The sequence below is a fragment of the Equus caballus genome, chromosome 20 (genome assembly GCF_041296265.1).
Source record: "Equus caballus isolate H_3958 breed thoroughbred chromosome 20, TB-T2T, whole genome shotgun sequence".
In the NCBI taxonomy this organism is placed as follows: domain Eukaryota; kingdom Metazoa; phylum Chordata; class Mammalia; order Perissodactyla; family Equidae; genus Equus; species Equus caballus.
In genome coordinates this window covers 53,964,711-53,992,263 of record NC_091703.1, presented here as the reverse complement: position 1 = coordinate 53,992,263, position 27,553 = coordinate 53,964,711, and the positions used below count along the sequence as shown (strand labels likewise).

At 43.1% G+C, this 27,553-nt stretch overlaps 1 protein-coding gene across 2 annotated transcripts; it reads left to right on the top strand.

The window, feature by feature from the left end:
• On the top strand, positions 1-26,397 carry LOC100056506 (glutathione S-transferase A2). Of its 2 annotated transcripts, XM_001503079.6 has the most exons (7): positions 4,366-4,522; positions 16,737-16,837; positions 19,850-19,901; positions 20,901-21,033; positions 22,979-23,120; positions 25,191-25,322; positions 26,151-26,397. In XM_001503079.6, the coding sequence occupies exons 2-7, from the start codon at positions 16,751-16,753 to the stop codon at positions 26,274-26,276; spliced, it is 672 nt and encodes a 223-aa protein (XP_001503129.4). In that variant the 5' UTR covers positions 4,366-4,522; positions 16,737-16,750; the 3' UTR covers positions 26,277-26,397. The 2 variants fall into 2 exon arrangements, with proteins under 2 accessions (XP_070101769.1, XP_001503129.4); XM_070245668.1 differs by lacking the exons at positions 4,366-4,522; positions 16,737-16,837; positions 19,850-19,901; positions 20,901-21,033 and adding an exon at positions 1-135.
• The last annotated feature ends 1,156 nt before the right edge of the window (positions 26,398-27,553 follow it).

Below are 27,553 nucleotides of genomic sequence, written 5' to 3'. Positions count from 1 at the left end.
AGATGGGAGTTTGATGTTCCAGCAAGTGCCAACGGTCGAAATTGATGGGATGAAGCTGGTGCAGAGCAGAGCCATTCTCAACTACATTGCCACCAAACACAACCTCTATGGGAAAGACATCAAGGAGAGAGCCCCGTACGGTATTTCTCCTGCTCTTTCATCAACAATTAATAGGAACAATTCAGGTCCTTCACTAAGGGACCAAGACTGTGTCAGGGGGATCACGACCACCAGCAGTGTGGCCTCGGTGGTATAGACTGAGGTGCAGTACAGCAGAGACCTCGGAGGATGAGGGACAGGAAACCGGCAGTGGACTCAAGCCAGTGGGATTATAGAAGAGGATGCGGCCCCTGGAGAGGGCACCATGACAGAGGTCTGCAAACTCTGATGAACTAAGAAGCCAGGAGGATGGTGGAGTCATGACTCCAAGTGTTCAGACCTTTAGGAGCTGGACACCAGCCCACAGCCAGAGATGAGGGGCAAAGTGTCTGAGGGTCTAGACGATAAGGCTGGGGAAGGGAAGGACCGAAAGAAGCTGATTCTCAAGTTCCAGAATTTACCAGAATGAATACTAGGAACCTAATGTATCACCCAATTATATGGACAGGCCACCCGAGGAGGGTTAGCAGAGGTGGAACCCACGATGCTAGGGTTACATTGAGCATTTTGATAGAGGACTGAAGCAGCAGATTTATTCAATACAACAATATCTGGGGCATCTCCTCCCTCTTGTGATGGGACCACATGATCAAAATTAAAATTGTGTAAGAAACTGAGGCACTTATTCAAAAGTTACACAGAGAGTTACCATACAAGTCAGCAATTTCACTACCAGTTAGACACCCAGACAATCAAAAATACACCCACGCTAAAACTGGTACACAAATGTTCATAACAGTGTTTTTCATAACCTTCAAAAAGTGGAAGCAGTACAAACGTCCATCAGGTGAAGAATGGATGAACAAAGGGTGGTATATGCATACCATGGAGTACTCTTTAGCCACGAAGGGGACTAAATGCTACAATATGGATGAACTTTGAAAATATTTTACTAAATGAAAGAAATCAAACACAGGAGGCCACATGGTGTGTGATTCCAATCGTAAGAAATGTGTACACTTTCAAATCCAGATAAACAGAAAGCAATTGCGTGGGTGTCTGGGGACGAAGTCAGGGGGAAATGGGGAGTGACTGTCAAGGGCACTGGATTTCTTCTCGGGGTGATAGAAATGTTCTGAAATTAGGATGTGATGATGGTTTCAGAATGTATTCAACTGCAGAATAGTACACTTTAAAGGTTGTCAGTATGCTGTGTGAATTACATGTCAATAAAGCTTTTATTTTAAAAAGCATCTTATAGAAATCCCTGTTTGGAATAATAAAAAACTTCACCTGGCTTATGCCCTGGTTGGAACTGAATGAAGAATTGCAGCATTTCAGGGGATACTTTAGGTTTGTTCTTGAGAAATGCAAACATGGTCAGCATTGGGCAGCAGCACCTGGAGAGGGCTGTGAACCATGTTCTATGGAAATCATTGGAGGAGCTGCTAACATTGGGCACTATGTGGGCCTGGGTGGTCTAAGAGACTGAGAGGGAGAGGGACGTGGCTGAGACGCTGTGCCAGGGACTCCCTGTGGAGGTGACTTAGGTGGCAGGTCATTGGCTGTGTGAACCACACTGAGTTTGTGCACAGAACAAACCCAGCAGAGCTGGCAAACCCTAGCTAGAGTCTCAGTGGTTGCTTGCAGTGATACCATCAATGTTTCTCACGTCTGTGACTCAGGGCAGGTCACCGATGCTCTCTGTCTGTATGTTTGGTCATGCATGTAACAAAAATTTTAACATATATCTACCTCGAGAGCTTGTTTTAGAATGAAATGTGAAAATCAGGGAAAACTCATAGGTGAATGACTGGCCTATAAAAATGCTCCCAATGGAGGTGAATTCCTTTGCCACCTCCTGATGCTCCATTCTCTTACATTTTTCAACTATAAAATCTAAGGCAGGTGGCATTTGACACTTCAGTCATTTTTGTCTTTCAAGATTGGTGTGTACATAGAAGGTGTGGCAGATTTGAGTGAAACGATCCTGCTTTTACCCATATGCCCACCTGATGACAAAGATGCCAAGATTACTCTGGCCAAAGAGAGCACAACAAATCTTTATTTCTTTGTATTTGAAAAAGTGAGTTGGTTGTTCAGCATCTTGGGTGCACTGAGTTTAGAGGAGAAAGAAGAAGAGAACTGGGTATTCCTGGGACAATGACCTTTACTCCCAACCTTCCTGAATCCTAGTGAATGGAGTATCCTGACTCTCAAGGCATTTTATAAAAATCCACTGTGAGATAGAGTTGCACTAGTTTGACCCAAGTTAAAAATTTTCAGCAAAATTTCAATTTATTAGGATGTAGTGCAGACTTTTCTATTCAATGGAATTTCAAGGTCGTGGAGCTTGGGCTGTGGAATGCTCTGGGAGCCACACTAGAGATTAGAGCAGATCCTGAGAACACCAGACAGCGGCTTTAGCTCCAGGAGAAACGCGATGAAAGCAATACATTAGAAAATATTCTGGCAACACATGTAGGGAGACATGAGACCAGCTTCCCATCAGGAGAATGTGGTAGAGTGTCAGGGAAGAGAAGAGATGTATCTAAACAGAGACAGGGCAGTGGATGGAGAGGAAGCCACAGGTGAAGAGATACCAAGGGAAAATAATCTACAAATTTTGGGGACATCGCTCCTAGATTTTAGGAAAGTCTTGCAAAACTAAGGAAATTAAACTCCATCATTAGACATAGTACCTGTCTTAGTTATCATTTCTCTTTGCAAGTAAGGAGACTATTTCTAGATCAGAACTACCCGAAATCACACTAAATAAAAATCATGAAGCAAAAATATGATTGTAAGAGATATAGGAGGCTTACACATAAATAAAACTATCTTTATAAAGCGTTAAATCTTTCTTTCATTCATTCAACAAATGTGCATTCATTGCTGGTGTGTCAGCGCCTATTTAAGGAGTGAAGAGTTTAATAAAAATCACAATATCCACCCTCCTGGCTCTTGTGGTGCTGAGAGTTTAGCACATTCACATGGTGACAGGCTCTTCAGTCACTGCAGTTTCTAGAACATGTATACTTTGACGTCAAAGAGGCCCATGACAACTTAAATGAAATATGCATATTACAATATAGCATTTGATGCTTTATTATATACTCTTACTTTCCCTGATACTCTCAAACCAACTGTAAGGAAACTTCATGAGTTGTTGGGGGAAATTAGAATCCGGAATATTTAATGAAATGAAGGAATTATGGAAAGTTAGCGTGATAGGCTAATAGTCTGCTTCTGTTTAGCAAAGGAGTGCTTACTTCTTACAGATGAACGCAGTAAACTGTTGATAGATGGAGTGATATGCTGTCCAGGATTAGTTTCAAAATAATCGCATAGCAATGGGAGCAGTAGGTGGGAGTTGATATTAATTTCTTGTGGTGGTTACATCAAATTACTTCCAGCAGGGCGGCTAAAACAAGGGAATGTACTCTCTCACAATTTTGGAGGCCTGAAGTCCCAAGTCAATGTGTCAGCTGGGTTTCGCTTCCTCCAAAAGGTCTCAGGGAGACGCCTTCCTGCCTCTTCCAGCTCTGGGGGCTTTCTGCGTTCTTTGCTTCCTTGGCTCGTGGACACATTACTTCCACCTCTGACTCCATCTTCACCTCACCTCATCCTCTGTGTGTTGTGTTTTCTCCTCTGTTATAAACATATGTGTTATTGGGTTTAGGGCCCATGAGGAGAATCCAGAACGATCTCATCTCACTTCCTGAACTCAATTACATCTGCAAAGACCCTTTTTCCAAGTAAGGTCACACTCACAGTTTGCAGGTTTTTGGACATGGACCCATCTTTTTAGGGGCCCACCATACCACACACTACACGGTATGGAGGAAAAAAATTGTCAGCAATTGCTGAGGCAGGGGATGCCTACACTGGATGGGTAGCATGCAATCTTTGGGATACACTTATACTAAAAAATTATTAATTATTTCTCTGAAATTCACATTTAATCAGGTGTTCTCTGTTTTGTCTGTGAACCAATATAAAAGCATTCCAGAACTCTGCTTGCCCCTTCCTGACATCAGCTCCTGCTCTGCTCATGGCAGAGGTTTCTCATCTGCCTCTGTCCTTCCATCCCATTCATGAAAACCTCACAGTAAGTTTCTTCAGAAAGCCATGCCCCACTGACAGGCAGAGAGAGTGCAAATGTGCTGAAATTTTGTGTATCTTTTGATTCTTACTTTGAAAAGAAATATATTAACCAATTGTTTGTGATGAGAGAATGACTTGGCAGTTTTCTTCTAATCTATCATGAACTGTTAACCCTGAACTCTGTAGAAGTGGCTTTTCCTTGACTGGGCTCCACCCGTTCCAGAGGGAGGAGTTATTCCATTATAAAAACACCTTGTGAACACCTGAGGGGCTGGCCTTGAGTTGTTGAGTCAAGTGGGAGACAGACTTTAAGAAGGTAAGTGCTGATTTTATGAATCTTCATACCCTGCCTCACATCCTCACATCTAGGTCATCACAAAAATACTTTAAACTGTATCCTTAGCACAAGAAAAATCTGTTTTGGACTCCCATCATGCCTTCTTGGATTGCTTAGGGGTCAGTTCAAGAGTTATTTATTCAATTGCTGTTGGGTCATCTTTGTAGAAATGTAAAAATGAAAAATTTAGAAAACTAGGGCAGGAGAATTCAGATATGAGAAAATAAATAATAGGAGGAGAAAAAGAATGATACCATTTTAGGCCATCTGAGAATATGACCTGTGCGAGAGGGAGTGTGGGTGTTTACGCTGAAGTTACTTTCTCTACAGAAGGAGTCGACACACGAGAGTTGTGAGCTGTAATGTAACGCTAGGGAATAAACTGGTCTGAAGGTGAGCAGAACTAGATTCTAGTTCAGTCTCTGCTGGGATTAGCTCACAGGCAAGTGTCATTCTCTCTCTTGTGTCCAACCAACTCATGGCAAACCCTGAAAATGGCTGGAATGGGTGACCTCAATCTTGGCACTGTTCACATTGTGGGCTGGGTAATGCTTTGTCTTTGGGAGCTGTCCTGCCCATTGTCTGTTCTCGTTTTGTTAAAAAATGTCTATTATAGAAATCTACATTTAATTAGTTTTAAGGAATGCACTTGAGAATAATGTTAACGTCCATTTTCCTCATATTTGCCAACTTTACACATTTAGGATATCTACAGTGATGGTTTGCTTACACATTTTATAAGAAATCATCGTCCCATCAATACTCAACTCATTTTTTCTTTTTGTTTTACTCTGTCCTTGTTAAAAAACACACTGTGAAGATCAGCTTCCATCCTAGTGCTGGTGGCAGCTGCAGAGTTGAATGTGGGGAGCAAATAGATAGAGAAGAATGACTCTATTGTTCAAAAATGTATTTTTCAACAAAAGTTTATCCTGGGAATGTGACACAGATGTAATAGCAACTTCAGTCTGCCACAAGGTAGTTTCAACTAAATATCCCCTCAGTGTGTCTATTAGAATACCATGGTGGGTGACAAATGAGCTGGGTAACATGCAGAAGGACTGAGGGTGGATAAGAAGCATTCAGGTGCACATCGAGGCATCGCCCCACTCCACATCAGAGGCACCTCTGCTCTCAACCCCATGGATGTAGCACCCTCCCTCCTGGCTTTGACAACCAGAAATGTCTCCAGAGATTGCCAAGTGTCCTCTGGGGCCGGAGGGGCAAAATCACCCCCTGGTAAGAGTCCCTGGATGACATGACCTCTCACACTCCCCAGCATGGAAGTCTCGATGGCAAAACTAGGTAATCAGAGGGCATAGAATGAGTTCTTAAAAGGCACAGGAATGTTCCTAGCTAGAAGGGACAGGTCATTCAGCTCAGAACCTAGGAGTCAGCCACGCTCTGTTATAAGTATTAATCTTGAAGAAAAAAGAAAGTTCTCACACAGGAGAGACAGAGAGGTTCAGGGAGATGATGTGAAAGTCCCGGAGCAGTCTGAACACGAGAGAACTCTCGGGGAAAGCTCTAGGACCTATGGGAGAAGGTACAGCAATGGCGACAAGGAAAAGCACCAGGCAAGATGCTCTGGAGAGCAAGTGTGACAGGGATGAGGCGGGCCTCCTGTGCAGGGGAGGAAGGCAGCCCCTTGGGGAGAGAGGAGGGAGCTGGGACTGGATGCTGCCCAGGAGGCGGGAGCGCCCTGCACAGACGCAGCAGCCCCTCAGCTGTGTCCCCTGGCAGCCTCCTCACCTTGCTCTGACTTGCTTGGCTGTGAGACTCATGACTGTTGGTTGGGACCACCCAGAGCGAAGTCCCTGCTGGGCCCTTTGTGCTCTGTCAGTTGTCCACAAACCTGCTTTATTGACTAGATTTAAACACCTTTAGGTCAGGGAGCAGGTCAGGCTGGATCTTGTCCCCAACCAACCCTCGTTTCTCAGCACCCAAAACTGCTCAAGCAGTGTTAGTTGAGGAAGTTTGAAGGAAATTTTTTAAATAAGGAAATACGTCTACATGAAAACCAGAAATTAGTGTCAGAGAAAGTCCATGGAATGTGCACGTTTCCAGGTAAGCAGGAGGACGCTGGAGACACATGATCATTTCATCAAGCATAGACAGGGAGACCCGCCCGAGTGCTGAGAACAGCTGGGGAGACAAGCAGTGGGTCCACCATTTCAATGGCTGGAACCCATGCACAGGGGACTTGGGCACAGGACAGAGTCCAGAGTGCCCAGACCAGGGAGCGAGTGGCAGTGGGGAGGGCCTGGGGAGAGAGGCACGTTGGGTGCAGGGTCCAGGGGCAGAACCATGGATCTGCTGGATTTGGCGTTACGCAAGGCTGTGGTTAATGACGTGGCAGAGCCCAGAACCTTCTCCGAAAACTTCTTGTAATCCAGGTTAAGTGATCCGTGAAGATCGCCAATCTTTCCACACGAGCTAAATACAAGGGGCCCTTAAATGACATTTGAAAAGAAGTCTGGAGATATGTGTGTATATATATGTGTACACTATGTGTAATTTTATTCCCACGGGAGCTCTGTCTAGCCATAGATAGACAGATAGATAGGTAGATAGATAGATAGATAGATAGATAGATAGATAGACAGATAGATGGATAGATGGACAGATAGATAGGCAGACAGAATGAGGACTAGACAGACTGAGACACAGACAGACAGAAGACAGTAGACACGTGTGCTCCCTGGTGTGTTCAACTTACTCATCTCCCAGGACCTGGGAGCAGGAGGGAAGTTGCATTTGCTGATCCCTGTGATGAATTTTTCCATATATTATCTCATTTAATTTCTTCAACAGCCCTCAAAAGTAGGGAGAACTCTATCTTATGAGGAGAAAATTGCGGTGCAGACATGAAACAACCTGCTAGGGTCCCTGTTCCTTGTGAGGAAAGTAGCTGGGCTTTGGCTCCAGTCTCACTTCTCTCTGCTAAGAAGCACTGTAATCAGGACCCGCCCCCCCAGCACGGCTCCTTTAGTTTACCCCTGGAATTATCATGGACATATGCATTTGAGGAACATGAGCCTTTTCCCATATTAAGGTTAAATGTAGTTATTCTAGTCCTCAGCGTACTCACAGAAGAGTTTTAGGATGTCAAAGTAAAGCAAGGCCCACTTTCATCAACGTTTCTTCCTATCAGGCCCCTAAAATCAGCTGACAGAGAGGAACTCACGAATTCCGTGTTTCCCTCTCTCCCTGCCCTCAACTGTTAGTTGGTGATGGATTCCAAATGGGAAAACCAAACAGGAGTCTCAGAGAGAAGCCTAGAGAGAGCCTAAGTCTCACCCGGGGGAGTGAAACCTGAAATCACTTGGCCTGACATCCAAGGATGAATGTTTGAGCCCAGGGAAGCTGCTGTGTGTCTGTGAACTCCAGTTTCCTCATCTTTAAAATAGGACATTAGAAGCTATTTCCTGGGTTGTTGTCGAGGGTGGACACACTTGCTGGACAGTGAGTGTGAATCAGGAACATACGTGTGTGACCTTTGGTAATTCATCGAATCTCTCTAGTCCTCATTTTCTGTTGACCAGTGAAAGTTTTTCTTCATGCAGCCAGCAAATTGGAGAGCCAGGATTCGAATCCAGACAATCTGCATTCAGTTCCTGTACTTTTTCGTTTTCTATTGGTGTCATAATAGTTTAAACACTGTGAAATTTCCGTTGTACATTATTATTTGTCAGTCACCATAGAAATGTACCCCTTTAGCCCTTATGGCACCCTCCAGCCCCCTTTCCATCTGGTAACCACTAATGTGTTCTCTTTGTCCATTTACTTATTTGTCTTCCATGTATGACTGAAATCATAGGTGTTTGTTTTTCTCTGTCTGGCTTATTTTGCTTAACATAATAGCCTCAGGGTCTCCCCATGTTGTTGCAAATGGGACAATTTTGTCTTTTCTCGTGGCTGAGTAGTATTCCATTGTATATATATACACCACATATTCTTTACACAATCATCGGTCGATGGGCACCTGTGTTGCTTCCAAGTCTTGGCTATTGTGAATAATGTGGTGATCAACACTGGGGTGTGTAAGTCTCTTTGAATAGCTGATTTCAAGTTCTTTGGTTAAATACCCAGTAGTGGCATACCTGGGACCTATGATATTTCTATTTTTAATTTTTTGAGAAATCTCCATACTGTTTTCCACAGTGGCTGCACGAGTTTGCATTCCCACCACCAGTGTATGAGGGTTCCCATTTCTCCACATCCACTCCATCGTTTGTTATTTTTTGTCTTGGTGATTATAGCTATTCTAACAGGTTTAAGGTGATATCTTATAATAGTTTTGATTTGCATTTCCCAATAATTAGTGATGTTGAACATATTGTCATGTGCCTCTTGGCCGTCTGTATACCTTCTTTGGAAAAATGTCTGTTCATATCCTCTGCCCACTTTTTGATTTGGTTGTTCGTTTTGTTGTTGTTGAGTTGTATGTGTTCTCTATGTATTTTGAAGATTAGCCTCTTTTTGATATACGATTTGCAAATATTTTCTCCCAATTGATGGGTTGTCTTTTCAATTTCTTCCTGGATTCCTTTGCCCTACAGAAGCTTTTTGGTCTAATGTAGTCCCATTTGTTTCTTTTTTCTTTTGTTTCCCTTACCTGAGTAGAAAAAGTACTTGAAAAGATCCTTCTAATGCCAGTGTCAAAGAGCGTACTGCATATATTTCCTTCTATGAGTTTTATGGTTCCGTGTCTTACCTTCAAGTCTTAAATCCATTAGTTAATTTTTGTGTATGGTGAAAGATAATGGTCTACTTTCATTCCTTTGCATGTGGCTGTCCAGTTTTCCCAACAACATTTATTGAAGGAACTTTCCTTTCTCCATTGTGTGATCTTGGCTCCTTTGTTGAAGATTATCTGTGTGTAGATGTGTTTTTATATCTGGGCTTTCAATTCTGTTCCATTGATCTGTGGGTGTTTTTGTACCAGTAGCATGCTGTTTTGATTACTGTAGCTCTGTAGTATATTTTGAAGTCAGGGATTTTGATGCTTGTGGTTATGTTCTTCTTTCTTAGGATTACTCTAGCTATTTGGGGTCTTCTGTTGTTTCATATAAGTTTTAGGATTCTTTGTTCTATTTCCATGAAGAGTGTCATTGGGATTCTGATTGGGATTGAATTTAATCTGTTTACTGCTTTAGGTAGCATGGACATTTTAACTAAGTTTATTTTTCCAATCCATGTGCATGGAATATATTTCCATTTCTTTATGTCATCATCGATTACTTTCAACAGTTTTTTATAGTTTTCGGTGTATAGGTCTTACATATCCTTGTTTAAATTTATTCCTAGATATTTTATTCCTTTTGTTGTGATTATAAATGGGATTGTATTCTTGAGTCCTCTTTGTTGGAGTATAGAAAGGCAGCTGATTATTGTAAGTTGATTTTGTACCCTGCAACTTTGCTATAGTTGTTAATTATTTATAATAGTTTTCCTAAGGATTCTTTAGGACTTTCTCTATGTAAAATCCTGTCGTCTGCAAACAGCGAGAGCTCCACTTCTTCATTACTGGTTTGAATACCTTTTATTTCTTTTTCTTGCCTAATTGCTCTGGCCAAAACCTCCAGTGCTATGCTGAATGAGTGGTGAGAGTGGGCACCCTTGTCTTGTTCCTGTTCTCAGAGGGATGGCTTCCAGTTTTTCCCCACTGAGTATGATATTGGCTGTGGGTTTGTCATATGTGGCCTTTATTATCTTGAGGTACTTTCCTCCTGGAACCATTGTATTGAGAGTTTTTATCATAAATGGATGTTGGATCTTGTCGAATGCTTTCTCTGCATCTATTGAGATGAACATGTGATTCTTATTCCTCATTTTGCTAATATTCTGCATCACATTGATTGACTTACAGAGATTGAATCATCTCTGTATCCCTGATATAAATCCCATTAGATCATAGTCTACCTTTTAATGTAATGCTGTATTCAGTTTGCCAAATTTTTATGTTTTTGGTGAGGATGATTGTCACTGAGCTAACATCTCTGCCAGTCTTCTTCTATTTTGTATGTGGCACACTACGAGAGCTTAGCTTGATGAGCAGTGTGTAGGTCTGTGCCTGGCTTCCAAACCAGCCAACCCTCAGCTCCTGAAGTGGAGTGCATGAACTTAACCGCTACTTCACCAGCTGGCCCCTTGTTTTATGAATACTTTTGAGGATTTTTGCATCTGTGTTCATCAGCAATATTGGCCTGTAATTTTCCTTCTTTGTGATTTCTTTGTCTGGCTTTGGGGTCAGGGTGATGGCCTCGGAAAATGTGTTAGTAAGTGTTCCATCTTCTTCACTTTGTTTGGAATAGTTTGAGAAGGCTGGGTATTAAATCTTCTTTGAATGATTGCTAGAATTTTCCAGAAAAGCCATCAGGTCCTGGACTTTTATTTTTTGGGAGGTTTTTGTTTACCATGTTGGTCTCTTTACTTGTGATTGGTCTATTCAGATTCTCTAATTCTTCTTGGTTCCCTTTTGGGAGGTTTTATGAATCTAAGAAGTCATCCATTTCTTCTAGATTGTCCAATTTGTTGGTGTATAGCTTTTCAGAGTATTCTTTTGTAATCCGTTGTGTTTCTGTGGCATGTAGTGTAATTTCTTTTGTTTTGTTTCTTTTTTTTTTTTAAGATTTTATTTTTCCTTTTTCTCCCCAAAGCCCCCTGGCAAATAGTTGTATATTTTGAGTTGTGCGTCCTACTAGTCAATTGGGACGCCACCTCAGCATGGCTTGATGAGCAGTGCCATGTCCATGCCCAGCATCCGAATCGGCAAAATCCTGGGCTGCTGAAGTGGAGCACGCGAACCTAACCACTTGGCCACGGGGCTGGCCCCCTGTTCTTTCATTTCAAAGTTTATTTATTTGAGACTTGTCTTTTTTTCTTAGTGAGTCTTGCTAAGGGTTTCTCAATTTTGTTTATCTTCTCAAAGAAGCATCTCCTTGTTTCATTGATCGTTTCTACTTTTGTTTTTGGTTTCTATTTCATGTATTTCTGCTCTAATTTTTACTATCTTCTTCCTTCTGCTGACTTTGGCCTTTGTTGGTTCTTGTTTTCTAGTTCTGTTAGGTATGGTTTAAGATTACTTATTTGAAATTTGTCTTTGTTAAAGTGTGCCTGTATTGCTATGAATTTCCCTCTTGGGATCGCTTTTGCTGCAGCCCATATGAAGTGGTTTGGTGTGTTTTCATTGTCATTTTCTTCAGATATTTTCTTATTTCCCCTTTAATTTCTTCAATGATTCATTGGTTGTTCAGTAGCATGTTGTTTAATCTCCATGTATTTGTCACTTTCCCAGCTTTTTTCTTATAGTTGATTTCTAGTTTCATAGCATTATGGTGAGAAAAGATGCTCGATATGATTTCAATCTTCTTAAATTTATTGTGCCTTTCCTTGTTTCCCAATGTATGGTCTAACCTTGAGAATGTTCCATGTGCATTTGAGAAGAATATGTATTCTTCTGTTTGTGGATGAAGTGTTCTATATATATCTATTAAGTCTATGGGGTCAAATTTTTCGTTTAATCCCACTATTTCCTTGCTGACTTTCTGTCTAGATGATCTCTCTGTTGATGTAAGTGGAGTGTTAATGTCCCCTGCTATTATTTTGTTGCTGTTAATATCTCCCTTTATGTCTCCTAATAGTTGCACTATGTACTTTGTTGCTCCTATTTTAGCTGCATATATATTTATAAGAGTTATGTCCTCTTGGTGGAGTGTCCCTTTTATCATTATATGTGGTCCCTCTGTGACCCTCATTGCATTTTTATCTTGAAGTCTGCTTATTCTGATAAAAGTATGGCAGCGTCTGCTTTCTTTTGTTTCCGTTTAGCTTGGAGTATCATCTTGCATCCCTTCACTCTGAGCCAGTGTTTGTCTTTAGAGCTGAGATGTGTTTCCTGCAGGCAGCATATTGTTGGGTCTCTTCTTTTAATCCATCCAGCTACTGTGTGTCATTTGATTGGAGAATTCACTCCATTTACATTTAGAGTGATTCTTGATATATGAGGGCTTAATGCTGCCATTTTTCACTTGTTTTCTGGTTGTTCTGTATTTCCCTTGTTTCTTATTCTGTGTATTTAGGACTCCCAGTTCAATTTCTTGCTTTTTATTCTCAGTTTTCTCTTGTAATTTGTGTCTCTCTTCAGATTTTCTTTTAATGGTTACCATGAGGTTTGTATAAAAGACTTCATAGATGAGATAGTCCATTTTCTGATAGCCTCTTATTTCCTTAGCCAAAGCAGCTTCCATGGCTTTCTGTTTCCCCTTCTCAGTTATTGTTGTCACAACTTGTTCCGTTTTGTGCTGTGAATTTGTGGTTAAAATGAAGTGATTATAGGTATTCCTGATGTTTTCCTTCTCTTTATCTTTAATGTTATAATTAAGTGTTTGCCAAGCTGTTCTGATAGAGAACTGTGATTTCCTGATTTTCTCTGCTTGTTTATCTCCTTGCTCAAGGCTTTGTCAACCTTTCATTTTTTTTCAGGTATGATGGTCTTATTGATCATTTCTAGGTGATGGGGGATGTCCTGAACTCCTTCAGGTTTTGTTTATCTGAGTAAGGTTTTATTTCTCCACCATATCTGAAGGATATTTTCACTGGATAGTGTATTCTTGGCTGAAGCTGTTTGTCGTTGAGAATTTTGCATATATCATTCCACTCTCACCTAGCCTTTAAGGTTTCTGTGGAGAAATCCACTGAAATCCTGATACAGGTTCCTTTGTAGGTTATTTTTTTCTGCCTTGCTGTCCTTAATATTTTCTCTTTGTCATTGACTTTTGCCAGTTTTACTAATACATGCCTTGGAGAATGTCTTTTTACATTGTTGTAATTTGAGTTCTATTGGCTTCTTTTCCTTGTAATTCCAGTTCCTTTTCCAGGTTTGGGAAGTTCTCAGCTATTATTTCTTTGAATGAGCTCTCTGTTCCTTTCTCACTCTTGGATACCTATAATCCTTATGTTGCATTTCCCAATGAGTAGAATATTTCTTGGAGAATTTCTTCTTTTGTTTTGAGTCTTAGTTCCCTCTCATCCTCCAGCTGAAGCATTTGTATATTTCTGTCGTCTACATAGCTAATTCCATCCTCCATGATTCTAGCTGTGTCATTTAAGGACTCTCAATTTTTCTTGAACTCATTCATTGTGTTTTTCATCTCCAACATTTCTGCTTGGTTTTTCTTTATACTTTCAATCATTTTTGTGAAGAATTCCCTCTGCTTATTAATTTTATTTCTAATTTCATTGAACTGACTTTCTGAATTTTATTGTAACTCTTTGAGTTTTTTTAAGATAGCTGTTTTGAATTCTCTGTCAGTCAGATTGTAAATTTGTGTGCTGTCAGGATTGACGTCTGGGTGTTTGTCTTTTTCCTTCTTGTATGCAGTATTAATACACCTCTTCACACTATTTGATGGGGTGTATTTGTGCCTTCAAATAGTGGTAGTATCTGTTTGCATATTCCACCCAGCACCACTGGGGGCAGGGGACAGGAACTGTGTATTCTGAGCCCAGCATGACCCCTGGCAGCTGTGCCTGTCTGAACCTGAGCCACTTCTTTAGACTGCAACATCACTGTAGCCTCTCCCACTTGATGGGAAAGTGATCATGCATGGGCTGAGGTCTGCCACGACCTGCTCCCACAGTCCCTCTGTGGTGTGCTCCCACCTTTAGGGCCACAGCAATGCTATCGGCATTCACAGAGGCTGGGAAATCACTTACCTTGGCATGCAGATCTGCCATTGCTTCTTCTTAGGTCATACTGGCACTTATGATTGGTGGGTGTGCCTTCCACATAGGATCAGAGCCTGAGCCCCTCCCTGGGACCATGGTGGCACTTTTGCCTCTCCCATGAGACATGAAATTGATCATGTGGGGGTCAGAGCTGCTGTCACCTGTTGCCGCAGTTGCACCAAGGGCTGCAGCAGTACTATGGGTTCTCCAGCGAGGAGAGAAGCCACATACATGCACAGGGCTGGTGGGGGGCTGGAGAATACTCACCTATCTCTGCCACCTCCAGGGGGTAGTCAATGCACCATCAGATGTATAGCTGCACGGGTCTCGGGGATCCCATTGTGGGGTGTGGATATCCTCCATTGATCAATGAATGTTCATTTAATTGAAGTTTGAAGAGGCAGAGAAAAAGGGAACAGCTCACTCTGACATTTTGCTAGTGTCACCTGACCAAGCAAGGTTTTGTGATAGCCTTTGCTCCAGTCTACGAGGCATTTGGTGACCTCCTAGTGAAAGTGAGGAAGGCTCCTTATAAGGAAGAAAGTTATGATAAAATATTATCTATGATAAGAATTCCTTTCTCTTTGTAACGTGATCCTCAGTCAAAGGGAAAGAGAGCTGAGTGTATGGTGTGAGTCACTTGGCTCAGTGAACCTTAGGCCACAGCAAACACACTTCCCACCCTAGTGTGAGCTTTAGTCTCCTGTTCATGCTGCTCCTTGTAGCACCTCCATTTGCCACGATAGGAAAGTGCAAGCTCCAATATCTCCAATTACAAGACAGACAACTTTTAAGTGTTTCCAAAGGATTTTTTACTTTGTAAAGGTTAAACTATTGAGTCTCCCAATAAAGATGTGGATATGGAAAACATTTTGATATCTAAAATTGAAGTCACACACACTTTTTCAGAGATACATGAATTGGGTAAAGAGTGTATTTTTGTCCCAAACTCCACAACAATAAAATTTTGTGAGAAGAATCCTAATGTTTTCTAAACAGAGCCTTGCGTTTGGAGAGAAAATGCAAGTGTGCCTCCCTAAGTCCTGGCTTTGGGACTCCTGCTTGTAACGGGTCCTGTGTGCTTTTACTCAGACCCATGAGAGAACCAGGCATGTCTGCTGTTGTAGCCGCTGAGTGTCAGTCTCTGGGCCCCACTGTGTGGACTACCCACGCAGCCTGGGATGGAACAAGGGCTTTTGCTGACTGGACACAACCAGTCTCTCTCTTACCATCAGAATCGCCAAATGAGTGTGCACACATCCATGCATGCAACACACTTATGACTGAAGCTAAAACTCCTGAAATGATGCTCACTTTGTCTCCATTTAGCACGAGATAGTTTATGTTGTCTTCTATTTCATTTTAAAAATTAGTGGGTTTCACAATCCATTGAAGGATGGTTATGCATATTTTGAAAAACGCTAATACAGAAGATGAGTCCTAGACTTTGGTTTCACATAGAAGTGAGTTTGAGTCCCAGGTACACCACCTAATTGGGCACGTTACTCCAGAAATCTTTGTCTCCCCAGCTGTAAAGTGAGAATAATAACAGACTCCACCTCAGCTGATTTTTGCAGGATGGAGTGAAGATAAATTTTGGAGCCTCCATTGTATGCCAGACATTGAACAAATGTTAGTTCCTCTCCATGTACTATAAGGTTGATGCAGTAACATCCCTTTTTCTAGATTACAAAATGTACCAAGTAGAGGAAGAATGTAGAATTCCAAAAAAAAAAAAAAGGAAGGAATCAGCATCCTGCGTGTGTGGAAAGGATTAGGATCCTTGGAGCTACAGCTAAGCGAGTCTGAGCCCTAATTCCAGCTCTGGAACAAACGTAGCGTTAACTCAGCTCCCTCAGCCTCCTCGCTGTCAGGGGAGTCCTCTTATTCCAAGGCCCTCACAGGCTCCCAGGGCGTGCATCCGTGGGCGTTCCAGCCCCGCCCTCCCTTTAGTCCAGGGTAGATTTCCATGTCTGTCACTACCTGGAGCGTGTCTGTGGGCATGTTGTTGAACCTTTGAGTCTCGATCTCATTAACTGAAAAATGGGGATAATAGCAATTATTTCCTGGTTCTCTTAGGAGATTAAAGATATAATGCAGCCAAAGGGGTCAGCACTCGGTCAGGATCGTTAGGAGGAGGTTTTCAATAAATATTAGTTCTCTTATCCTGCCCCCACCTTGGACACACACTCATGCATCCTTACGCCAGACTCTCACCTGTTAGGCTGCCAAGACACCAGAGTTCACCCAGTGGAGACTGCAGAGTGGTTTGGTGCAGTTTCCTGGGGCTGGCTGCTGCTTGTGAGAATTTGAGCCAAGGGACATTCCAGGTACTCTCCAACTCTGCCAAGAAAGAGGCAGACCCTTCTTCAGCATTGTTGGTGCTGTTAACCACGGATCTTAAAGTGCAGTTTTGTTTCTGTTGTTTCATTAATTCATTCCTTCATTGATTCTGGTGTAGAGAACCAGAGCATCATGGCAGCGAAGCCCAAGCTTCACTACTTCAATGGACGAGGCCGAATGGAGCCGATCCGGTGGCTCCTGGCTGCCGCTGGAGTTGAGGTCAGTTCTGAGTTCAGTCATCTTAAGCTCGATCTAAAACTGACTATCAAAGTCCTTTCTCCCATGAGCTAGGAGACTATTCTTTCTAAATGATCTGACAAGAGGTTGTGCATTAAAACAAATTCAGTGATTAAAAGAGATGAATGGATTTGACCTAATATATTATTAGAATTTCTTGTCATCAAAGAACAAAAACAATTAAAAGTTTAGTAACTAACCACCATGTGTGGGCCTTGTTTGGATTCAGATTTAAACAAACTGTAAAATGTCATTTGGGACACTTTTTCAGTACTTAGAAAGAGGAACATCATGGAATTCTAGATAATATTAAAGAGTTGTTAATGTTTTAGGTGTGATAATGTACTGTTGTTATTTTTTAAATAATTTTTATGTTGTAGAGGTACATATTGAATTATTTAAAGATGGAATATATGATATTTCTGATTTTTCAAATTACCAAAAAAGAGGGAGAGTAGTGGGCATATGGTGACAGGAGTCTGGCTTGAGTTGTTAATTATTGCTGCTGGGTGAAGGGTACAAGGAGGACCTTTGTGCTTTTTTGTTCATTTTTATCCTTGCTAGAAATTTCCATAATGAAAGGATAAAAATATTTCACAGTAAAGTAAAATATAATTAAATTTAAGATATGACCGGTAATATAGGGGAGAGTGAATTAGAATAACTTGCTAGTGAAAGATGTCATACACTCACTCGTCAGTGATTTTGTTGAGCACCTTAAGTGCCGGGTCCTCTGCTAGGTCCTGGGAATGCATGGATGGACAGGACAGATATGGGAGCTGTCCTCAGGCAGCTTACATTCTAGTGAGGTTGCACACTAGTAAGGAGGTGATTAAAAGGAGGAGGAGGGGGGAGCATCTAGGAGGACACCCAAGCATTGACAGTGTCAAAATGCCATAGTCCCGGTGGAAAGCTGGTAGGTTTCCCTGGGACTCTGTTGAGTGCTTGCCTCTAGAGGTGTCATCGAGAAGAACACTTTTCGGTCCAGATAGGGGCACCAGCATCTCTGGGAGGGTTTTCCTGGGGAGGAATCATGGACAGACTCAGAGGATCTCATCCACCAGGTGGGAGCAGAAAACAAAGGTTTCATGTGAGGTGGCGTCCTGTGATAGGAACTTCTACTGTGCTCCCTTCAGCCTCGTAACAACATGTTTACTGAAGCCGTGGGATTACACTTTCTCGATTGCTGCACGGATGCATGGGACTTTAGCCTGCTCCTCTCTCAATGTCATGAAGGAACAAGTACACAAAACATCCAAATAGTGCCCTTCCAGGTCATTTTCTCTCTATAAATCCATAACCCGTTTTCCCTGTATCCAGCTTCAGCTGTGGGGTTCAGGGATGTGTTCAGAGCCCCTGTGCAGGATGAGTTCAGCACAGGAGGGTGAAGTAGGGAAGATGCTGAGCACATCCCAGGCTCCTCTTCTCCATCAGCTTGACTGAGGAGGGCTTGGGGCATGACTTACCAAAGGCTCTTGGTCAGTTCTTCTGGGTTCTCTGTGCCCAAAGGCTGGTCCTCACCATCCCATCCATCTCCCTTAGCCTCACAAACACCATCTCACTAGCCAACCCATCCCACCTCGGCCGCCCTCCCTTGATGACCAGCCACCATCCCTTAAGTTTGTCTGGAACTGGGTGCTTTAGGAATCTCTGCACCCCCACCTCAATATCTGTATGGTCTAACCCTGTTTAGCCATGTCGATCCACAATAAATGCTTCCACTGGACAAGTTAGAATTCCTCAGATTCCCAAGCTTTTAACCATCAATGCATGAATTTGGATTGGTACCAAGCCCCATCAACGCAGAGATCTATTTTCTTGACATCGGGCTCTTTTGACTTTTGGTTTGATTGATTCTGCTGATTAAGTAAACTGCATGATTATATAGTTACTTATTTTCATGTTTGGATTGAAATCCCACAAGCCCTCAGAGTTTCTGGTCAGATTGACGGCCTTGCTGCTGGCTGCCCGTCCAACCAGAGAGACTTGCCTCAGGAGAAGGAGAATCTACACCAAGGTCAAAGTCCTGAATGTAGGTCAAGGATGGAGTATAGGTTCAGCAATGTTAGATGGCGTTAATTTAAAAAAAGCATGGTATGATGAAATAACAACCATCTATAAAAATCCTGACAACTAGTGTTGATTGAGCACCTGGTGTATACATGGTACTGTTTAAAGGCCTTTGCATACCTTACTGATTTAATCTTCACACCAACTATAATGTAGGTACCATAACTATACTCATTTTATAGAGGAGGATACTGAGACACGAGAATATTCAGTAAAATGATCAACATCTGGAGTTCACTATATGTAAGAAATGACATTCAAATCCAGCCAGTCATATCCGAAATCAAAGTTTTCTCATTAAAAGTTTTTTTTTAAACTAGTTTGGGAACTCTTTTTCCTCTCTTCAATTAGGAATTTTAACCTAGTGTGTCCCAGTTTTCCAGAAGAGGAAATTCTGACCCTATAGAGTTAAAGCTGTGCAGCAACCAGGACTCACTTCTTACTAAGCGGGGCCTCGTGCGATGGAGTGATGTCAATGACAGCAGAGGTTCCTGGTGGCAGCATCTGAGATGGCCAATGCCCCGTGGTGTACCCTATGCTAGAGGACACACAATGTCCTATCCTGATCTCTCCTGGAGAGACAGGCTTTCCTGAGACACTAAAACCCCATAACTAGAGGCACTTCCCAGTCCCTTCCCTCTGTGACATCTCCCTCCCCAATGACCAGGATCGTCCACAGAGTTGGAAACAGGGTGGACTGAATTGAAACTGCAAGAACCAGCCATTACCTCCTGCCACCTGTGCTCTTTCCTTGATGGCTCTAATCTAAATTTCCAGTCACCCTGATCACACTCCCCTGTCGCCCTCCCAGGTCAGAAATCTTCCTTTTGCTTATTATGTCCAGACAGGGGCCATTCAAGTGTAAACTTCTGTAATGCTATGGAACGAAAGAACAAGAACTCATTTACTGTTTCTGCTTTCCAGTTTGAAGAAGAATTTCTGGCAACTTCGAAAGACTTGGAAAAGCTAAGAAACGGTAAGACCACTATCTAAATTGCTCTGATGGGAGGAACTAGTAGAAGTTATAATTTGAAGTTTTAACCCCAGGCATTGCCTATGTGTGTGTACATTGGGAGTTGGGTGACTAGGAGAGGGAGAGAAATGGTTCAAATGGAAGGAGGGGTGGGGGCAGGGGCTCCATGAGCAGTGCTTGCAACTCCCTCAGGACGAGGAACAGCTACGACTCCGAGCATTTGCTCTAGGACCATCCCCCATGCCATGTGGATCCCTCTCTTTGCTTTCTCCTGGTTTTCTGTACCATGACTGAGCTGTGTCAACACAGGATCCTAAAGCGCCATCACCAAAGACATTAAACACATGTATTAGAGTAAAAGAGGAGAAACAGGCCCAGTAGGTGCCTGGAATTCTTCTTTCTGATGAGTTTGACAAGGTGATGTCCTAGCAGTGTTACAGACTCAGATAGCAAGATGGCGTTAGATTAGTTGGAAGGCCAGGTGACCCTGTGAGGAGGGAGAGAAAGAGTGAGGCCAGCAGCAGTGGCTGGGAAAACAGGGTGCCCCTATATTCACTATCCAATGGTGGGATTTGAAGAGCATACAAAACACCCTCCGTAGAAATCTCTCTTAGTACTGGCCTTAATGCCAGCAGCAACATAGACTTATTTTGGCAACTTCCCAACTGAAATGGCAAATGGCTGTTGGCCCTGTAGCAGCTTCTTCCCAACTTCTTCCTAAAATATCCATGAAGAGAAATCAAACACAAAAAATACAGGGACCTACCATATAGCAAAGGAGAAATAAAAGATAAATGAAATAACAAGTTAAAAGGTAAAAGGCAGATTGATAAGAAAAAAGATTATAGAGAGGTAAAATCAAATGATATTTCCTTCCAATGTTCCTGGCTAGTAATTTTTTGTTTCCTTTCATATCTTCCATCATTTCAAAAAACAGGTTTTCATCTGAAAGTGTGATCCATAGAACATTTCACTCTACTTTTCCTTTTCTTCTTTCAAAAGATGGGAGTTTGATGTTCCAGCAGGTGCCAATGGTCGAAATTGATGGGATGAAGCTGGTGCAGTGCAGAGCCATTCTCAACTACATCGCCGCCAAATACAACCTCTATGGGAGAGACATCAAGGAGAGAGCCCTGTACGGTATTTTTCCTGCTCTTTCATCAACAATTGATAGGAACAATTTAGGTCCTTCCCTGAGGGAGCAGGACCGTGTCAGGGGGATCATGGTCACCAGCAGCGTGGCCTAGGTGGTATAGACTGAGGTCCAGTACTCAGAGGATGAGGGACAGGAAACCTGCAGTGGACTCAAGCCAGTGGGATTATAGAAGAGGATGTGGCCCACGGAGAGGGCACAGTGAGAGAGATCTGAAAACTCTGATCAACTAAGAAACCAGGAGGATGGTGGAGTCATGACTCCAGGTGTTCAGGCTTTTAGGAGCTGGACACCAGCCCACAGCTAGAGACAAGGGACAAAGTGTCTGAGGGTCTAGAGGATAAGGCTGGGTTAGGGAAGGACCCAAAGGAGCTAATTCCTAAGTTCCAGAAATTAGTAGAATGATGACTTTGAACCTAACTTATGACCCAGTTATGTGGACTGACCATCTGACAAGGGTTAGGAGAGGTTGAGGCCAAATGGCTAGGGTTACATCAAGAATTTTGACACAGAGCTGAAGCAGCCAGGTTATGTCAATACAACCATATCGGGGAGAGGGAGACTGCTCTCTGTTGTGATGGGACCATGTGATTAAAATTAAAACCCTGTAAGGAAGTGTGGCAGTTATTCAAAAGTTAAACATAGAGTAAATATAAGACTCAGCAATTCCACTACTAGGTATGTACTGAAGAGAATCAAAAATACATCCACACTAAAACTTGTACACCAATGTTCATAACAATGTTGCTCTTATTTTCAAAAAGTTGAAATGGTCCATCAAGTGATGAATGGATGAACAGAGTGTGGTACAGCCATGCAATGGAATATTATTTGTCCATGGGAAGGAATGAAGTTCTCATGAAGGCGGCAACATGGATGGACTTTGACAACTTTAGGTTACACAAAAGAAGCCAGATACAAATGGTGCATATTGTATAATTCCACATCACAAAATGTCTGGAACATTCTTATCCATAGAAACAGAAAGTAGTTGACTGGTTGCCTGGGGCTGGAGGGAAGGCAGAATGTAGAATGCCTGTGAAGGCACACATGAGTTCATTTGGGAGAGATGATAATATTCTGAATTAGAGTGTGGCGATGGTACAGAATTCTGTGAGTTTACTACAAATCACAAAATTGTACACTTGAATTGGATGACGTTATGGTAGTGGAAGTATATGTCAATAAATCTTTTATTTCTACAAACTCTTATAGGAAGCTCTGTTTGGAACACACGCAAAAAAAAAAAAAACAAAAAAAAAAAAACAAAAAAAACCCAGGCACATGGACTGGTGGGATGTGTATAAGGAATTACATCATTTCAGGGGATACTTTAGGTGAGGTCTTGAGAAATGCAAACATGGCCAGTGTCGGACAACAGTACATGGAGAGGGCTGTGGAACCATGTTCTATGGGAAGTCATTGGAAGATCTGCTGACATTGGGCATAAGTGAGGCTGGGTAGTGTAAGAGGATGAGAGGGAGAGAGACATGACTGAGATGGTTGTGACAGGGACTCTCTCTGGAGGTGAGTTAAGTGGCAGGTTTTTGGCTATGTGAATCACACTGAGTTGTGCACTGAACAAACCCAGCAGAGCTGGCAAACCCTAGCTAGAGTTTCAGTGGTCACTTGCAGTGATTCCACCAAAGTCTCTCATGCCTGTGACTCGGGGAAGGTCACCCATAATCTGAGACTTTATATTTGGTCATGTGTATAACAAAAATTTTCGACATATATCTACCATGATAGCTTGTTCTAGAATGAAACGTGAAAATTATGTAAAAGTCATAGCCGTGACTGGGCTATAAAAAAGCACCCAACGGAGGTGAATTCATTTGCCACCTATGATGCCCCATTCTTTTACATTTTTCAGCTATAGAATCTAAGGCAGGAGACATTTGACACTTTGGTCATTTTTGTCTTTCAGGATTGACATGTACATAGAAGGTGTGGCAGATCTGAATGAAATGTACATTCATTTGATCTTAACTCCACCCAGTGAAAAAGCTGCCAAGATTACCGAGATCAAAGACAAAACAACAAATCGTTATTTGCCTGCGTTTGAAAAAGTGAGTGCACTGTTCAGAATCTTGGGGGCACTGAGATTAGAGGAGTAAGAAAAGGAGTGCCTGGGCATTCCTGGGGCATTGACCCTCACCCCCAGTGAGCCTTTTTGAATACTAGTGAATGGAGCATCCTGACTCTCAAGGCATTTTCCAAAAATCCACTGTGAGGAATAATTGTGCCAGTTTTACCCAAGTTATAATTTTTCACCAATACTTCAATTTACTGGGACCCAATCTACAAATCTCTATTCCCTGGAATTTCACGGTCATGGAGCTTGGGCTGTGGAAGGCTCTGGGAGCCACACTAGAGACTGGAGAAGATCCCACAGAACATCATACAGAGGGTTATGTTCCAGGAGGAACACGATGAATGCAACACATCAGAAAATATTCTGGCAACTTATAAAGGGCAGCTTGAGACGAGCTGCCCATCAGGAGAATGTGGCAGAGTTTCAGGGAATGGATGAGATGTGTCTAAAGAGAGATGGGGTGGTGGGACAGAGAGGAAACAACAGATGAAGTAATGTTAAGGGAAAATTATCCATAATTTGGGGGGCATCTCCTTAGATGTTTGAGGAAATCCATGCAAGCTGAGGAAATAAATTTCCATCATTACACGTAGTACCCAGCTTAATTAATGTTTCTCTTTGAAGGGAAAGCAGAGCATTTCAAGATCAAAACTATCTGAAATCATGCTAAATAAAAGTGAGGAACCAACAAATGGTTGTAAGAGATACAGGAGGCTTACATATAAATAAAAGGATTAACACTGACACACTCATCATTATAAAGCATCAAATCACTCTTTCATTCATTCAATAAATATGCATTCAATTGCTACTGTGTCAGATCCTGTTCATGGAGGGAAGAGTTTAATAGTAATCAGAAAATCCACTCTCCTGGCCCTTGTGGTGCTGAGAGTTTAGCACGTTCACATGGCGGCAAGCTCCTCAGTCACTGCAGTTTGAGGACATCTGTCCATTGAGATCAAAGAGCCCTGTGATGACATAAATGAAAGATGCACATTACAATATGGCGTTTGATGCTCCAATATATTCTTCATTTTTTATCCATACTTCTATATGCATACATAGTCTGAAGGGGTAATTGCCACAATGTTATGGCCGTCAGTTGGTGGAGCCATGATTTTTCTCTTTTTCTCTATGATTTCCATATGTCTGCAATATTTTTAATAAAGATCACATATTTTCTGCAATGTTTTATTATGAATAATTCAAATTACATAAAAGTTGAAAGACCTATACTATCAATTGACAGATACCAATCACCTAGATTCAAAAATTAATCTTTCATTATGATGTTTGCTTAATCATATACGTCCCCATCCTTCTCTGCTCCAATCAAGCACACTATTTTTTGCTGCATTTGAAAGCAGGTGCAGACATCAGCGCAGTCACACCCCATTCACTTCAGCAGGCAAATTAGAACATATTCCACCAATGTTGTTGACAGACACAGGTCGGGTAGGAGTCAGAGCCAGTGTTGTAAAGTGATGGCGAGTTCAAGGTGACCCAGGGTTATTTCAGGTGCCAGAGAGTTAGATGAGAACATGAGGAGAGCAGACGAGAGGAGAAAGGCAGACTCTGAAATAGTCTGTTGAGGACTGAGGAAGGCTGTTGTGAAGATGGAGTCTTTGCCCAAGGGAGAGAGGAGAAAGAAAAGTGTGGAGAGAGAGACAGAGAGAGACACAGATGAAGAGCCATGTCCTGAAGTTTCAGGGCTGCAGAGTTTAGGGTGTGGGGCCAACAGAAACATGTTGCAGCAGGTGCTAAGCCCTTGGCCCAGTGAATGGTGTGAGTAGGGAGCCCCAGAGATGTGGGAAGGGGAAAAGAAAATGGGAACCTGGCCTTCAGCTGAGGAGTGAGGGAAGAACAGCAGAGCCCCACTCCTCCCTCTGTGTCAGGGATTCAGGGCCGGTGGAGAAGGTCTGGAGCTCCACACCTGCCCAGTGAGGCAGCAGAGGAGGGAGAGCGGGCTGGACAGAGCTGGGAGGAGCAAGGGGCCAAGCTTGCCTCTGCCTGTGTTCATGATGCTATTCCTCCAATTCGCCAGGTGTTAAAGAGCCACGGACAAGACTACCTGGTTGGCAACAGGCTGAGCAGAGCTGACATTCATCTGGTTGAACTTCTCTACCTTATTGAAGAGCTTGACCCCAGCCTTCTGGCCAACTTCCCTCTGCTGAAGGTGATCTCTTTCACAGCCCTCAAGATGGAAGGCCCACACTTCTCCTCTTGGAATCTAATATTTGGCCTCTTGGGTCCCCATTCTTGTCCAGGCCTTTGCTGCCCTCCCGTCTCCAAAATTAGCTCCTAGGCCCTGGTCTGAGGCATGAGAAGAATCTCCTTATGTCAAAGCAATCTGAGTGGACGCTGCCCCAAGAGGATGATTTGTCTTTTACAATGAGAGGCACCCAGGATCAGCTCCTCTCTCCCAGGCCTCTGTTCTATTACGGATTCTGTCCTCTTTTCTCTGTGATTCCCTTTACCCAGGAATGTCCTTCTCCTTCCACACCTGAGTCTGTGAGCAGTTGTCCTCCCCTCGGCTCCTGCTCCTCCGTTCACGCATTGTGTTTCTCTCCGCACAGTCTGCCCCCCTCCTCATTTCTCTCTCTCCCTTGGTGGGCAAATTGGTTTTGACTGGCCTCATGGTTTACCTTTTATATTTCCTGTCTTCAGGTCCTGCCCACTTTTCCTGTATCTTTGCCTTTCCTCACTGGAGACTTTATGTGTGCTGATGTTGCGCAGACACATTACTGTTTCTTGTGTTGCCCAAGAGACACGAATCCACAGGATTAGTGTGTAGGGAAGAAGACAGGGAAGAAAATGCACTTGAGCTGGATTTTCTTGCTCTTATCGTCATGTCTCATGGGATGTCTGTTCCCGGCCTCATGCTGGTGCCGATGGAGGAGACTCAGGTGGTCCTCGTCTAGGAGGGTCTCAGGTTCCCTGGCTTGTGCTAATGACGGGCTTGGTCTTTGCCTCCACTCTGAGGCTGTGCTCTTGTGCATTGCAGGCCCTGAAAACCAGAATCAGCAACCTGCCCACCGTGAAGAAGTTTCTGCAGCCTGGCAGCCCAAGGAAGCCTCCAATGGATGAGAAAAATTTAGCAAAAGTGAAGGAGATTTTCCAGTTAAAATAAAGGAGTCCTGGCCCCCAGCACAGGCAGGAACGATCTTCTGAAGTTTTCCAGCAATGATGTTCTTCACCTAAATGTAGATCCTGGGACTGTTGTGGGACTAATAAACTCTGCCCCAGTTATAGTGGTGATTATCTAAGACGACTCCTGTGAGCAGATTTCACTACAACTTATTCTTTGTAATTAAGATCTAATATGAAATCAGATTTTCAATCTCCTTCTATCCTGTCTCTCTTGGAATGAGAAAGGAAATAATAAAGGGAAGTATAGATCATGTGGTCTCCTCGATCTTTTCCAGACTTTATCATATAACATTTGTCACAGAGCCACCCAAGAGTCAAGTGCAGAAATTCATATCTGACACACTCAGTGGTTCACAGTAAATAGCTACCTTTGTCCTTAGCGGCTGAAGAGATTTTCTTTGCTTTTGAGAGGCATTTTCCTTCTGATAATAAAAATGTTTTTTCATGGATTTTTGAGCAGCTGTTATGCCTACTATGGACTCTTTCATGTTCTGGGTTGAGGGGAAGGAATGAAGAACAAAACAGACCCGAGGTCTGCTCTGGGGGACCCTGCCGTCCCGTCCCGTCCATGGCCCCTCGCACGTCATCGCTCTGCGGCTTAATGCTCTGTGGGCCCCAGGCATGAGCCTTCCTCTCAGTTCACTGAACGTCCCTCAGACCTGGGCTTCCAAGGCCCAGACTATCTCAATGAATTACATAAAAATGAATGTGTCTAAAGTCATCGTTCTGGGCTCGAGCACCTTGTTTAGAAGTGATTTCCAGCTTAGCCACCCCCAGGGCCAATGAGTAAGACTCTCCCTGAAACTGTGGGCTTTGGCACACTGAGTTCTCCTGGCCTGAGTGTGAGGGTCCCCACAGTGGGGGGTGGGGCAGGGAGCAGACAGACCCAGGGCTCCTGCCTGAGGCTTCACCTCCCTCTAGTCTGTTCTCTGCTCACAGCCAGAGCGTTTCCTAAAGTGCAGATCTGAGTTTCACCCCCTTCTTGAACTCCTTCAGTGACTCCCAGGCCCCGTAGGGCAGTCTCCTCACCTCCTCCTCCCACTGCCCTCCAGCTGCATCACACTCCTGGGGGAGTCGGGGCCTCCTCCCTTCCTGCCTGGGCATGTCTGCCAGCCCTACCCAGCCAGCTCCTTCCCCCTGGCCACACTCAGCTCCTGCCCTCGGAGCTTCTCACTGGGAGCTGGGCTCTCCTGCAGGCTCCCGCTGCACCCTGCAACTCTCTAAGAGACCTGAAGGCCACTGCCTCCCCCACGGTCA